At 32.1% G+C, this 16,973-nt stretch overlaps 1 protein-coding gene across 3 annotated transcripts in view; it reads left to right on the top strand.

Annotated features, from left to right (window-relative positions):
* DYNC2I1 (dynein 2 intermediate chain 1) overlaps positions 1-16,973 on the top strand; it is an 81,001-nt gene that overhangs the window by 40,695 nt on the left and 23,333 nt on the right. For all 3 annotated transcript variants that reach the window (XM_074267297.1, XM_074267295.1, XM_074267298.1), the window contains 4 exons: positions 2,393-2,484; positions 8,163-8,292; positions 10,826-10,998; positions 11,842-12,004. In XM_074267297.1, the coding sequence (XP_074123398.1) occupies positions 2,393-2,484; positions 8,163-8,292; positions 10,826-10,998; positions 11,842-12,004 (558 nt within the window). The remainder of the gene's footprint in view (positions 1-2,392; positions 2,485-8,162; positions 8,293-10,825; positions 10,999-11,841; positions 12,005-16,973) is intronic.

Raw genomic sequence — 16,973 nt, 5'->3', positions numbered from 1 at the left:
TTTCCATGTAGTTGGAAAAATAAAATATCTTGAGAAAAAATGTTACATAGATTTTTGTGAGCTATCTGGAAGTTATTTATACATTGTTTCTGTGAGAAAATGTAGTTTAAGTTCTCTCCTTCCCTGCCACAGATATTTGCTAAGCTTCTACTATATTGTTAAGCATTGCCAACTATATAGAGCTGAAGAGGATCCAAGCATGGGTTCTATGACAGATTATGTCTTTGTTTGAGAATTGGCTTAGTTTAGTCTGGAGAGACTCATCTCCAAATTGGTTGCAGGATAACAGTTTTTTTTGGTTACGATAGCTTCAAAAGACCAGCTGACAAGCAGCATAGGGCCTTGATATGCATTGATAGAAAGAAAATGCACAATGATAGAATCACAGTTTCCTGAAGTTTAGAGCATCCATTAGCTACTGGAGAAGATGCAGCGTTTCACTCAGATATGATTCTTGCCCTCACAGAGCTTAAGAGACTGTTGGAATGGGGGTAAGATATGTAATTACATGATAGAAATATACAACATTAAAAGATAGTTGTAAAATAGAGTGCAAATGTGTGTTCTCACTTAGTAATCCTAACAAGGTCTGATGGGGGAGGTAGTGGAGAATCAGAACCTGCTTCATGGAAAAAGGTAATATTTACCTTGGAATTTAAAAACTGGTTTGGGATTCAAGAAGTAATGAGGGAGAGTAGTTATTCCAAGCTTAGTTAGATACCTCCTTTAATTCATTTAAAATGGAATTCAATAAAATGCAAATTTTAGAGAGTATATTATATATAGAAGGCAAGGAAGTGGGGAGAATATGAAAAAAATCACTAATTTCTTATTTGTATGACTGAAGATCTCTTAAATTTATGTGACTTTTAAAAGAATTTGGCCATATGTTATCTCATTTTATTATTACATATTCACTTAAAGTATCAGACCTGGTATAATATCCATAGCAGAGATGGAGATTTTGAAGCTTTGAGAAGCTGTGACCTGTCCAAGGTCATATGGCTAATGTGTCAAGGAAATGGGACTAAAATAGCTCAGTACCTTTCATTCTCTATTATATTGGCTTCCACAAGCCAACTTAAAAATGAGCTTTTGGAACATAGCCTAGTTATAAACTCGGTATATCTATATTCCTTTGTGTCAATTACTTCATTTTCAGTCTTATTTTAAAATAAGATGAATCGATAGCTACTAAAGGCTTGTAGAGTTCCTGGCATTACATGAAGTACTGATTCTTATGCAGTTATAATTGAAATTGCTTAGTCATTGTTACTTCCTCAACATATCCTTCTGAAGGAAGGGAATTATTACTATCCTCCTTTATAAAAATGAGCCTTACTTTCTGAAAGCTAATGTACAAACAAGTGAATTTATAAACTAGATAAATTAGTAGTGACTCTTCATTTTATAAAAGGAATCACACTAGGCATCTTTTAAATAATAAGCTTCCTTAGAACATTTAAAATAAAATAAAATTTATAAAAATTACATTTACATTTTTAAAAAATAGCATCTGATTTGAGCTAAGAGATCTGGTATTCTTGATTTTTCCATTGAGTAGCTGTATGATAACAAACAAGTCACTTCACTTTTCTTTGCCTTAATTTCTTTATTGTACCATTGGGTAAATCATACATTAGCTCACACAAGTCTTGTATGATGATCAAATAAGATAATAGACTTAGTGCTATATAAATGCCATTATATAACAATAATTATTGTAGTACTCAGTACTTCAAAGATCAGAAATGTGATATATGTGTTCATACTCCATTTATTGATGTGTATAGTACAACTTCCCTGTATGCATATGGTTTGACTAGTTTCTGTGGCCAAACAAGTTTTCCCAGTGAATTTAGCCATGAACTTCTTTGAATTTAGCTAGAAAATATCATCAGATGTCAGATGAATAGTCAGCCATGCTGACTAGGGTTATCTTATTTATATAGAATAATAGAAGAGGACCTTGGCGGGGATGATGATGATGATGATGATACTCATATAATTAAAGGCATTTTTGCAAGAATTAGCATAAGGTGATCATAGGGAGAGGCAATGTTGGATAGTGAATAGATAACTAGTATCAAAGTCATGAAGACTTTTCTTCAAGTCCCACACTTTAGCTATCTGGGCTTTATTTAAGGATCCTGAGCAAATATACAACAGAAATATATTGTTATCTTAGAGGTAGGACTTCTGATCTCATTGATGAGGAACTTTCCTCTTGGGAGTTCCCTATACCAATGAAATCACAGTTCTGATTTAAAAAATACATTTGCAGAAACTGAGGAAAACATTCATAGTATGTCATTAGAGAATTTACAGATTCTGTTCTTTTCATTTTATATTATCATATGCTGTGTAACCTAATATCTTTTTTTTTTTCCAGGTACTAAAAACAGCAGAGATATGTCTGATGGTACATATGTAACAAAGATTGATACACCAAGGTTAGCTAATTTTCTCCGAGCTGCTTGTCAGGTATAGTCAATATTCTACAAATGCTTATATTTATAACATATGGGGAAGTGGTTAAATACCTGGGCTGTCTGTGTTGCTCAAGACAAGCCATAGTAAAATTGATTAATTGGAATGATGTATATTAAGTATATATATAAGTATGTATATGTGTGTCTATATATATGATGCTGTTCAAATAATTCTCTATATTTTGTATTTAATTTACAAAATAGTAAAATGGGAAAGACGTAATCTATGGTTATTTGTCTTGTATGTTCTGAAGTTAACATAGGCAAAAGTGTTAGATACACATATAGCATAGTGCACCATTTGTGAGTAAATAAAAATAGAAATGAAGCAAAAATAAGAAATACTTTATTTCCAACATGATCTATTTTGTTTTTACTGCATCAACTATACCTTTATCTTTCCATATGCTACAATAACTCATCTAACCTCTTCTGTTCATCCAAGCCTCAGTTTATTTCTTTACCTGACCTTCCCCAAAAGCTAAACAGGTCCTGGTGTAACCAAAAATTCTTAGGTTCTTATGGTGCAGCAATAAAGCAGAAAGTTTTTGTTATGATACTTCCTAGAATAAAAATTTATAGTAGGGTCCTACTATCTGCCACCTCAGTCCTCTGCTCAACTTTCAAGGCCTTCATAATCTGGTCCCACTCTACCTATTCATTTTAGCTCTTTCTACCCGTAGTATAATTTTTAGAGGGCACCACGTGGTGAGGAATGCTATGTCTTTGAATACAAGGCAAACTGTTTAGCATTAACAATAATATCTTTGCTCCAACCATATGGAAGATGCCAAAGTTGATCAGGTCTATGAAGACCTATAATAGCTTCTAGAGCTATCCCTGCAAAAATGTCATGTTTATAGGGTTGGGAATGCTAATGTAGGAAATCAAAAGATGATTGGAAGAACAAGCAAATTGAAATGCAAAATGAAGCAGGACTGAGGTAACTTGCTGGTCATAGTAAACAGTCTCCTTCCCTCTTTCTCTCCCTCCTTCCCTACTCCTCTCCTATAAAATAGCTATTTTGTCACCCCTGTAAAATTTTGTGTTCCAAACTTTTCTCTCATATGCCCCTTCCCCAAGACAACAAGCAATCTGCTATATGTTAAACATCTTTAGTCCTTTAAAACATATTTTCATAGTCATGTTGTGCAAGAAAAATGATATCAAAAAGAGAAAAAAAAACAAGAGAAAAGTAAACAACCAAAAAATGTCGAAAATACTATACTCCAATCCATGTTCAGTGTCCATAATTCTCTTTCTGAATGCAGATGGCATTTTCCATCCCAAGTATTAGTTGATTATCTCATAGTCTTGCTCTTACTGTGTACAATGTTCTGCTCACTTCACTCAACATCAATTCATGTAAGTCTTTTCACACTTTTCTGAAATCATCCGCCTCATCATTTCTCTTCCTTTTCTTCTTTCCTTCTTTCCTTCCTTTTCTTCCTTCCTTCCTTCCTTTTCTTCCTTCCTTCCTTCCTTTCATTTCTTTCTTTCATTTCTTTCTTTCTCTTAATTTCCTTCCTTCCTTCCTTCCTTCCTTCCTTCCTTCCTTCCTTCCTTCCTTCCTTCCTTCCTTCCTTCCTTCCTTCCTTCCTTCCTTCCTTCCTTCCTTCCTTCCTTCCTTCCTTCCTTCCTTCCTTCCTTCCTTCCTTCCTTCTTTCCTTCCTTCCTTCCTTCCTTCCTCCCTCACAGCTAGGAAGTATTGTGTTTGAGGCCAGATTTGAACTCAGGTCTTTCTGATTACCTGCGCCATCTAGCTGTTCCCAGCATTCATTTTTGAAAGATTTTTTCTTCTCCTTCACTTTGCCCCCTCCCCAAGATTTGATATTGGTTAGATGTGTGCAACTCTTTTAAACATATTTCCATATTTATCATGTTGTACAACAAAACAACAAAAATCAGACCAAAAAGGAAAAAAGCATGAGAACAAAAAACAAAAGGTGAAAATACTATACTTTGATCCACATTCAGTCTCCATAGTTCTCTCTCTGCATATTGATGACATTTCCACCCCAAATCTATTGTAATTGCCTTGAATCACCACATTGTTGAGAAGAGAAAAGTACATCACAATTGATCATCATACAAGGAAAGGGAAAGAAGAAAGGGAAAGGCATACTCAACTGAATGCAGAATTCCAGGGAACAGAAGGATAGGTAAGAAGGTTTTCTTAAATGACCAAGGAAAAGTAAAAGAAGGAAATAATAAGTGGGAAAGTCAGAAGATCTCTTAAAAATAGATAAATCAAGGAAATGTTTCATGCAAAAATGGGCACAATAAAAGACAATAAAAGTTAGAGACCTAACAAAAGGAGAAGATATTAAAAAGAGGTGGTAAATTCCAACTGTCTCATGATGAAAAATCCTATCTACATCTAAAGAAAGAACTAATGGAGTCTGAATGCAGATTGAAGCATACTATTTTTGATTTTCTTAATTTTTCTTATGGTTGCTTTTTTCTTTTGGTTTGTGTCTTCTTCCACAACATGACTAATATGAAAAGATATTTTAGATGATTGTACACGTATAACCTATATGAAATTGCAGGGAATGGGGTATAAAGAAGAGGGAGGAAAAGAATTTGGAACTCAAATTTTTAAAAAATGAATGTAAAAAAAAATCTTTACTTGTAATTGGGAAAAATAAAATATTATCTAAAAAAGAAGAATATACAGGAGAACTGTATTAAAAAGATACCATAATTGTGTGGTTACTGATCCAGAGCCAGACATCCTGGAGAATGAAGTCAAGTGGGCTTGCTATTTAAAATTTTAAAAGATCATGCTTTTAAAGTGCTATAATCAATATGCTAGCAAATTTGGAAAGCACAACAGTGGCCACTGAATTAGAAAAGATCAGTTAATATACCCCAGTTTTAGAGAAGGGAAATGTTAAGGAATGTTCAAATTACCAAACAATTGCACTTACTTCACATGCCTGTAAGATTATTTTTAAGATTCTATAAGCTGGGCTTCAGCAATATGTAAATTATCAGAAGTGTAAGCTGATTTTTGAAGAGGCAGAACTAGAGATAAAGTTGCCAGCATTTGAGGGATTATAAAGAAAGCAAGAGAGTTCCAGAAAAAAAAAAATCTACATCTGTTTCCTTGACTACACTAAAGTCTTTGACTGTGTGGATCATAAGAAAATGTAACAAGTTTTTAAAGACCATTTTACTTGTCTCTTGATGAACCTATATATGAGTCAAAAAACAAAAGTGAGAACCAAATGTAAAACAGCCGATCAGTTTAAGATTGGGAAAGGCATATAATAAAGCTGTATAATTGTCACCTTGTTTATTTAACTTACATGCAGAGTCTGAATGCAGATTGAAACATACTACTTTTTACTTAATTTTTCTTGTGGTTATTTTTTCTTCTGTTTTGTGTTTTCTTCCACAACATGACTAATATGCAAAAAATATTTTGCATGATTGTACATGCATAACCTATATCAAATTGCTTACCATTTCAGGGAGTGGGATATAAAAGAGAGGAAGGGAAATAATTTGAAGCTCAATTTTTTTAAATGAATGTGAAAAAAGTCATATAAGTGTCATCTTATTTATTTAACTTATATGCAGAACATATCATGAAAAATGCCATACTTGATGAATCAGAAATTGGAATTAAGATTTTCATGTGAAATATCAACAGTCTTAGTGGTGCAGGTATCATTGTGATGGTAGATCAGATGGGGGTGAAAGAAGAGTGTAAAATTGACTGGACAGAAGGACCTGAGTTCAAATTTGGCCCCAGACACTTAACACTTACTAGCTATGTGTCCCTGGGAAGTTATTTAATCCCATTGCCTTAAAAAAAAAGCTGACTTGAAATTTAATATGTAAAAAATTAATTTTTAAATTTTTAGTTTAGTTTTAGTTTAGTTAGTGATACGACCGCAATAACTGGTCGCATCATTTCTTGGCAAACAGAGGAAGAAGAAAAGGAAGTAGTGTCAGATTTTATATTCTTGGGCTCAAAGATTACTGCAGATGGTGACAGCAGCCGTGAAATTAAAAGGCACTTCATTGGAAGGAAGATTGTGGGAAATATGAATAGCATGCTAAAAAGCAGAGACATCACTTTGCTAAAAAACATCCAGAATAGTCAAAGCTCTGGTTTTGCCAGTAATAATGTATAGTTGTGAGAGTTGGATTAATAAAGAAAACTGGATTCCACAGAATCCATGCTTTTGAATTGTGATACTGGACTTCTCCAGAATTTCTTGGGCAGCAAGGAAATCTAATCAATCAATAATTAATGAAATCAATTCAGAGTACTCATTAGAAGGACTGATACTGAAGCTTAATACTTGATACGTAAATACTTTGGCTACATAACGAGAAGAATAAACTCAATGGTAAAGATCCTTATGTTGGGAAAAATTGAAGGCAAAAGGAGGAGGGGCAGCAGAGGAAAGAATGGATAGATGGTGTCATGGAAGCATTGAACATGAACTTTGATAGATTATGGGACATACTAAAGGAAAGAAGGGCCTGGATTGCTTTGGTCTATGGAGTCACAAAGAATTAGACATGACTGAATGAACACTCAGTGAGGAAATGCTCCTCTAGCAGTGTAGACCAGTAACTATTCTGCAACTTATGGTCTTAGAGAGTTGTCTAGGATACTGAGAGCTGATAAATTATTTACTGTTTTGACCACCATTTTAGGGAAGGGTTAATACACAAATTAAGATGTCGTATCTAATTACTTGATGTTCATAGTCTCACTTATTATTTCTTCAAAGGAGGACTTTGTTGTATGTTCTTTAGCTAAAAGATTTAATAAATCTGTTCACAGATTCTATAAGCTTCTGTTCACAGAAGCTTATAGTTTAGAAGGAGAAGATGACATTCTAAAATGATAGTGCTGATAAATGCTCTAGAGGGGTACAATTTGTATTCTGGGAGATCTAAAGGGAGAATAGGCATTTCTCAGTGATCTCATATGATCATGGAGACACATGTTCTATGTAGAATGGCCACTCATTAATATCTTATTACTATATCTCAACTTTTCTCTTTAAATGACATCTGTGTATGTGATTAAGTACCTCTAAAATATTTATGAGAAAGTATAGCACTTTTCATATTATATATGAATTACAGAGGGTACAAGATACATTTCTTTTCACCTTCCTATTCAGAGCACACAGGATCACGTTTCTTCTCTAGCTTTTTCAATCTAGAAATGTTATTTTTAGCAATTCAATAAAATTCAACAAATACTTATTATGTGTTACATGTAGAGTTCTGTACTAAGCATTGAGGACAGTATTCAATCAGTGTAAGATGATTCCTACCCTTATGGCGCTAACAATAAAATAAGAAGATAAGTTAGGTAGACTGATCACTGTAATAATATATGACAGTACAAGTCAAGTACTTTAGAGTGATACAAAGCAAATGCTTTGTACAGGAAATTCTGTAACAAAACAATTTAATTAGTCCATAGAAATTGTTATAATATTGTAGTCATTTGAAATCAACTTCAGCTACTCTCCAGAAAAAGTAGAAAACTAACTTTTTAAACTATTGGATTGATTTAATTGTTGAAATATGATTTTCACCAAAAAAAGTAAAAAATTTTTTCAAGGAAAAATCAACATAATGTGAAAATTCCATATTTAAAGCATTTTTGTGTGTGTGTGTGTTGGACAGGTGATTGCTGTATTACTTGAGGAAGATCGTGCTGCAACTGAACCTAATTGGAATCTCAGGTCTCAAGAAAATACCCTTAATATTAGTGAAAGCTGTGCCCAGATGAACACTAACCTACCATTCCTACAAAGTAAGACTTTAGCAAAAAAAAACAAACCTAAATAAAGTAAGAATTTATTGTATGTTCTTCATATAAAAATCTTAATTGATATAATCAATTAGTGATGAACAGTTTAGGAACTCCAGACATTGACACTGGAGAACCGACTTAAGTGTACCAGAAGAGGACATTTGATAGCTGGCTTCAAGTATTTGAAAGGTTGTTATGTGGAGAGAGATACTCAACTTACCAAAAGGCAGAACTAATAACAATTGATGAAAGGTAGATTTTTGCTCAGTACGAGGAAGATTTTTCTTAACAATCACAATTGTCCCAGAACTTAATTAACAATTCACTCAAAGCCAATTATTTTCTTTTTTCCTTTTTTATATTAAAATTAATTTTTAAATTAATTTTATAATTATAACATTCTTGAAAGTACATATGCATAGGTAATTTTTTACAACATTATCCCTTGTATTCCCTTCTGTTCCAAATTTTCCCCTCCTTCCCTCCACCCCCTCTCCTAGATGGCAGGCATTCCCATACATATTAAATATGTTATAGTATATAATAGGTACAATATATATGTACAGAACCAAATTTTGTTGTTATATTGTTGTTGCAAAGGAAGAATTGGATTCGGAAGGTAAAAATAACCTGGGAGGAAAAACAAAAAATGCTCACAGTTTGCACTCATTTCCTAGTGTTCCTTCTCTGAGTGTAGCTGATTCTATCCACCATTGATCAATTGGAATTGGATTAGATCTTCTCTATGTTGAAGAAATCCACTTCCATCAGCATACATCCTCATATAGTATCATTGTTGAAGTGTATAATGATCTCCTAGTTCTGCTCATTTCACTCAGCATCAGTTAATGTAAGTCTCTCCAAGCCTCTCTGTATTCCTCCTGCTGGTCATTTCTTATAGAACAATAATATTCCATAACCTTCATATACCATAATTTACCCAACCATTCTCCAATTGATGGACATCCATTCATCTTCCAGTTTCTGGCCACTATAAAAAAGGCCGCCACAAACATTTTGGCACATACAGGTCCCTTTACGCTCTTTAGTATTTCCTTGGGATATAAGCCCAATAGCAGCACTGCTGGATCAAAGGGTATGCACAGTTTGATAACTTTTGGGCATAATTCCAGATTGCTCTCCAGAATGGTTGGATTCTTTCACAATTCCAACAATGCATCAGTGTCCCAGTTTTCCCACATCCCCTCCAACATTCATCGTTATTTGTTCCTGTCATCTTAGCCAATCTGACAGGTGTGTAGTGGTATCTCAGAGTTGTCTTAATTTGCATTTCTCTGATCAATAGTGATTTGGAACACTCTTTCATGTGAGTGGATATAGTTTCAATTTCATCATCTGAAAATTGTCTGTTCATATCCTTTGACCATTTATCAATTGGAGAATGAAAGCCAATCATTTTCAAGCACTCAATGGCTATCTTTTAGGAAAGTTACATGGAACAATGAATGCAGACATTCTAGCATTATCTCTTTAAGTTCTTTTATATCACTTGAGGTGTTATGATTCTCTTAATTAGGAATGTTTTTTGGGAGATAGAATTGGGCACCAGCATGGCATTAAATTCTAGATTCCATTGAAAGTGCTTGAGCCATGGTTTTCTATAGCCTTCTATATACATTTGTGAATCCTAGACTTACCACAGCTGCTAGCAGTGTGCTAGATTACCACTACAAAATAAGTAAAACTTATTTATAAATATGATATTCAGATAAGTAAGGTACTCTATTAATTAGATTAGATAAAATATTTTAAAGTACTTTAGACATGATGTAAAATATAAATACAAATAATATTATTTTTATTATTATACAGAATTGATACTCATAAATAGAAGAAATGCTATAAGAAAGCCTTAACTCCAAAGGACTATTAGATGATGGAATTATCTGAAATAGTCCTCTCATTTTTCAAATTAGGAAACTGAGACCAAGTTTGTGAAATGAATTACCATTACTAGAGAGATAATTCAGAGCTCACATAAGATTAGATTTCACATCTGACTGTTCCACATGATCTTTTATGTTGCCTAAGATCTCTTCCAGTTCTGATACACTTTAAGATTCTGTGAAAACACAGTACCTCCAAAATTACTTAATCTGTGTATATTTGGGAAGTCAGAAACTTGGTTAATATAACTATTTTGAACAAATATTTCACTGAAATGAAAATTCTGTTAGTGTTGTCACTTAATCAAAATTTTTATTTCCTGAACTAATATAATAAGCACCTTATGCATAAGTATTGTTTTAGTTTGCTCTTTTTTTTATCCCCAGTCACTACCATATTACCATGAGTATAGTAAATGGCTTAATAGATGTTTATCAAATTGATTTGGATTGAACATAGTGGAAAAAATAGTAGTTTATTTAGCCATTCTTAAATATTCTCAATTGCATCATAAATATTGAACTTTTCAGTGTTTGGGTTTTGTTATTAAATTAGCTTTGATTAAATTGGGATTTTATCAACTTGCTTTTTACTTGAATAAAATTTTTCTTCATTTTTTCTCTAGATCGAAAAGTGTCTTCTTTACATATTTCTCAAATTCAGAGACAGACTTTAGTTTCTGTTCATGAGTTACCTGAAAAGCCATTCTCTGATGTACTGGATAAAAGATACATTCTCTGTGTATGGGATATTTGGCAGCCTTCCAGCCCTCAGAAAGTTTTAATCTGTGAATCAAAGGTATAGTCAAAGTTGATCATTTTAGTATGGGAACTATTGTATTATTGGTTAAAAGGATGGGCTTTGTAATTCATTGACTTGATAGGAAAGGAGAGCAGAAAGGAAAAAACATTTGGGAATAAAAAGCATCAGAGAACTTTTTAGAAAGGGAGAGAAAAGAAAAAGTTTCTATTTTTTGATAGGCCCTAAGATATAAAAAATTGTTTTCAATGTCCCATTGGATGTTTGCTTCATCAGCTTATTAGTGAACTAAAATGATGGTTCCGCCTACCCAGAGATTTGATTCAGGAAAACCTTCTTTTATTATTACTAGAAGTAATTGTCTGAAAGGAGTTCCTCAGGTCAAGGAAGATTATTTGAAAGGTTTAAGCTTTGAGCTTTAGAAGAATATTTTTAAACTGACTATAATTTTTATTGCCATAGAATAGTAAGAAGGATAGCATCACTAGTTTGCAGAGTATGAGGGTGTAAGAAGACTAGAAAAGTGGGGAATCATCAGGTTTTGAAAGGCTTACTGTTTATAGATCTGGACTGAGAAAAGGGAAATTTAAAAATTATTTTGTTTCTTCTTTCCTTTCTACTTTTGAGCTCCTGCCTAAGGATGTAAAGAATAATTTCTTTAGTAATTAATTGTCAAGGATTGAAAATATATTTTATAATACATATAGTTAATATAAATAAAATAGTGGGAATGGGAAAAGGGAAATGAAGTAAATCAGTTGAGTAGGAAGAGACTAATGCAGAAGTTTCTACAGCTTAACAAAAACAAGGAATTATTTTTGCTTTGTAATTGTGGTCTTAGAATAGTTCAATTAATGGAGTTTTTCTTGGCTTTCTTTAAAGGTCATGTGCTGCTGTTTTAGCCCTTTTAAAGCAATTTTATTATTTGCTGGAACAATCCATGGCTCAGTAGTTTTATGGGATCTACGAGAGGACTCCAGGATGCATCACTATGTGAAATTAAGAGATTGCATTTGGACATTTAGGACAGCGACATTTTCTACTGGTTAGTAGTATCTATTTTCTTTTCAAGAAATTATATACACATACATACACACACACATACAGATAAATGCACATATATGTATATACACAATACAAATAGCATATTTTATCATAATATGTTATTATACTATTACTATGGGATGTGTGTGTACATATATAGATATTATATATAATATATCTCTTTTTAATTTAACCTATTACCAGTGTTCAGTCAAATCTGCTTACAAAATATGTCTTAAAAATGAGGAAGTAAAGACAATGAATGTAGACAGTTTTTTTCCTGGAGTTTGAAAAATATTAAGAATTAATTGTTTTTTAAAAAATAATATTTTATATTTCCCCCAGTTAAATGCAAAGATAATTTTTTAAACATTCATTAAAAATATATTTTAAGTTCAAAATTTTCTTTTACACTCTTTTGTCTCCCCCTTTCCTGAGATAGTAGGCAATTTTGTATAGGTTATATGTGTACAATAATGGAAAACATATTATCATATTAGTCATGTTGTGAATGAAGACACAGACCCAAAGAACCCCTCCCCTCCCACACACACACAGAGAAGAAAAAGAGAAATAGTATGCTTGAATTTACATTCAGCCTCTATTCAGATCTTTCTTTGGAAGTGGGTAACATTTTTCATTATGAGTCCTTTGGAATTGTCTTTGAATTATATTGCAGAAAATAGCTAAATCATTCACAGTTAATCTTTGTACAGTATTACTGTTACTGTGTACAATGTTATTTTGGTTCTGCTCAATTCATTTTCCTTAAGTTCATATAAGTCCAAGTTTTTCTGAAATCAGTCTGCTCAATATTTCTTATAGTACAATAATATTCATCACATTTATATACTACTTGTTCAGCCATTCTTCAATTGATGGACATCCCCTCAATTTCCATTTTCCTGCCACTACAAAATGATCTGCTATAAATATTTTTTGTATAGATACATCCTCCCCTGCCCTTTCCTCTCTGCCTTTTACAATTTCTTTGGGAGACAGACATACTAAAAAGTATTGCTGGATCAAAAAGTACGCACAGTTTTGTAACTCTTTTGTAACTCTTTGGACACTGTTCCAAACTGTTCTTTAGAATGGTTGGATGAGTTCAGAGTTCTCCTCACAATTTATTAATATCCTAATTTTCCCATACTTCCTCCAGCTTTTAGTAGTTTCCTTTTCTGTCATATTAGCCAGTGTAATAGATATAAAGTGATACTTCAGAATTCCTTTAATTTGTATTTTCTTTTGTCAACAGTTAGACTTTTTTTTCATGTAGCTAAAGATAGCTTTGATTTCTTTATTTGAAAACTGCCTATCCATATCTTTTGGCTACTTATCAATTGGTGAATAAAATAACAATAATTAGCTAATTATTTAGTCACTTGCTGGGTAACTTATTTGAATAATTTTTTAAAAAACAAAATTTGTTGGCTAAAAAAACTAAAAGATTAATGAAAAGTTATTTTGATATTGTATAAATAAATTAAAGATGATCAACTTCAAGTTTTGTCATCTTTCCCCTTGATAAAGTGATGTTATGGTGTCTAACTGGGGATTATAATGTCTAAAAAAGGTAATTCAATATTGTATGAGTAACTACATTAAAGAAAGTTATTTTTTATGTTAACAAAAGATCTAGCTAATTATACTTATCAAAATTATTTTGAATTATTAATAGATAAAAAGACTGATCACAAATAGAATTGCAATTAAAATCTTTGACATTTATTTCCAGGCTTGAAGTGAACCATTCATCTTAGTAATGTTTGGTACAATCACATTCTGTTATGACAAAAAATGTAGACACTCCCTGGGGTGATCACTATAATAGGTCACTTTTGTTTTAAATAGATGGGACAGGTTTTGTTTTGTTTTGTTTTTTAACAAATCACAAGCAACATATAAAATGGGAGTTGATAGGATAGATAACTAGGGATAGATGAGATAATGGAAAAAACTGTAGGGGATACCATGATTGAGATGTCCAATCTCCTTTTACTCTGTGCCATCTTTATAATCAATAAAATTTTCTTAAATAAAAAATTTCTTAACTTTAGTGGCCTAATGACAGTCTCAACTGGATAATTTTTCTTTCCTTTTATTATATGGTTATTATTTGCAATATTAATATTAAACATTAACATATTAGACAATAGGATTAGAAATTTACTATTAATATATGATTACAATATAATTAACATATCAAATGTTACAATATATTGAAATATTTATTAAAAAATTATTAAACTGTGTACATGTGTTAAAATGTTTCATAATATAAAGTAAAATATTTTATAATGTTATTCTTCTTCCTCAAAAAATTTTAAGCTTACAGGCAAGATTAATTGCTGTGCATAAATTTATTAGTCTTAAATATTGTCTCTATACATAGTGAATATATAAAAAATAAGGAGAAGGGAGAGCAACACACATCTGTAACACATACTATGTGCTAGGCACTGTGCTAAAGTACTTTTACAAATATTTTATTTGATCCTCCACTCAGTTTTCAGTTAGATTTTCCTAAAACACAGATCTGATCATGTCATAGAAATCTTACTCAGAAACTCTGGTGGCTTTCTAATATAGTTAGTTTGAATGCTAACTAGGCATTTTCTATTTGTTCCTGGAGGCAATAGAAAGTTTTAACAAATCTTACATGCCAACACATGTTCTTTGATCAGTGACAAGCATCCTGGCTATTCCATGAACAAGACTTTTCATTCCTTGGCTCTAGTCATTTTCTCTGACTGTTCTCCATGCCTGAAATGTGTTCCTTCCTTTTCACCTACTGCTTTCTTTAAGTCCCAACTAAATTTTTGTTTTCCATAGGAAGCCTTTCCTTAACCCCTCTTAATTCTGTTTTTTTTTTACCTTTTTTATGTGAGATAATTTACTTAATTATACCTTTTTCCTCTTTTTCCCAATGCATTACTCTTTCTTGACCCTTAATTTTATTTTTTTTAGATACTATCTCCTCTTATTCATATTCAACTCATACCTATGTCCTCTATGTATACTCCTTCTGTCTTAACAGTTGTTAGGAGTTTCAAGCATAATCTTCCCAAGTAGAAATGCAAATAGTTTAAACTTATCAAATCCCTTAAGATTTCTCTTTCCTGTTTACATTTTTATGCTTCTCATGCTTCTTTATTTGAACTTTTCATCAGGAATGCTTGGGAATGCTTGAAAGTCCTCTATTTCATCCATGTACATTTTCTCTCATGAAGTTTTGCTCAGTAGGTGATCCTTGATTGTATTTCTAGCTCCTTTGCTGGTCTGTAATAACATATTCCAAGTCCTCTGATCTTTTAATGTAGAAGCTGCTAATTCTTATGTCTTGACTCTGTCTCCACAGTATTTGAATTGCTTCTTTCTAGCTGTTTGTAATATTTTCTTTTTGACCTGGAAGCGCTGGAATTCATCCCTTTCCTTTGGAAATTATTTCTTATTTTTCCTTTATGTATGTGTAGCTTGTTTATACATATTTGTTTGCTTATTATATCCTTCACTAAATTGTGAACTCCTTGGGGCTAGGAATATCTTTTGATTCTTTCTGTATGCCTAGCATTTAAGCTAGTGCTGGATGTGATACCTAATAAATATTTATTATTCATTTGTTTCCAACTCTTTGTAAGCTCTTTGGGTTTCCTTGGCAAAGATGTTGGAATGGTTTGATGTTTCCTTCTCCAGCTCATTTTACAGATGAGAAACTAAGGCAAACAGGGTTAAGTAACTTGTCCAGGGTGATGTAGTGGTAAGTATCTGAGGCTGAATTTGAACTCAGGAAGAGGACTCTGCCAGACACCAGACTTGGCACTATATGCACTGCACCACTTTGACTGACTATTGACTGATAAAGGAAATCTTTTATATAAGTAAGCATGATTTTGAGAACATTTCATACTTCTTTCCCAAAAGATCAGTCAGTGAAGGATTTCTTCCTTTGGTTTCAACTTTATGGGAAAGAAATTGGACTCAAAAATACATTGTAAAGTGACGACTCCTCATGCTTCTAAAATTTCTATTTTCTTTCTCCAGGCGAAAAATGTTTCTTATAGTCTTTATGTAGTGAAATTGATGTCTGTAAGTGAATAATGCATTTTATTTGTTTCTGCTTATTGTGATAATTAGTTAATTGTCATAAATTATTATTAGTTGCTTTCATTTGAAGACAAAAGTTATCCATTTTAAATTATTTTTGCCAATTTTTCTTTCCTGAATTTTAGTGGTTATTCCTCTCTCTGTTTCTAATGGAGCATGAAATTAATATGTCTCTGTTTCCTTGTTGCTTGATTATCAACATCATTAATAATTCAGGATTATAGACTGAGTGTTAATGTTGTAGTAATATTGTTTATTTGCAACTGCTGTTGTAACAGCCAAGCCAATACTGGTAATTAAATTATAAAATGAATCTTGATTATGTTTAAAGTGTGATTCTTTGTAAAAACATAATCTCTTGAAACGTGTAATAATTTAAATACAGTACAAAATCACAGTTCTTTACTTCACTGGGAGTATAGTAATAGGTGAGATTTTTAAAAAACGTTTATGTTTAGATAACCATTAGATATTCAGATGCCTGATAAATTTGGTGGTTACATGATAGAAGCTTACTATATCACTGCACACTGGATTTATACTACTATATAGTTTATATAGTATAGTATATATACTTCTATATTTATAGAACTATGCTATAGGTTAAACTAAATACTTTTAGTATTTCTGATTAATTAATTAGATCAATTAATCCATTTTCTAATGAATCTATTTCACTGAAGTTTTAAGAGAGAGCTGATTTACTACAAATTCACAACTAGAATAGATTATATTATAGTAAATCTCTAGTTCATACTGTATGTCCCAAAAGTCTTGCTATAGTTTGATAAATTTGTATGTCAACCTAATTTTTAAAAAATCTTAAAAGTATAAGTTCTATGATTACACTGTGTTTATACTAT

The sequence above is a fragment of the Sminthopsis crassicaudata genome, chromosome 5 (genome assembly GCF_048593235.1).
Source record: "Sminthopsis crassicaudata isolate SCR6 chromosome 5, ASM4859323v1, whole genome shotgun sequence".
NCBI classification, from domain to species: Eukaryota; Metazoa; Chordata; class Mammalia; order Dasyuromorphia; family Dasyuridae; genus Sminthopsis; species Sminthopsis crassicaudata.
The sequence above is the reverse complement of the archived record's forward strand: the minus strand, read 5'-3'. Positions and strand labels throughout refer to the sequence as shown.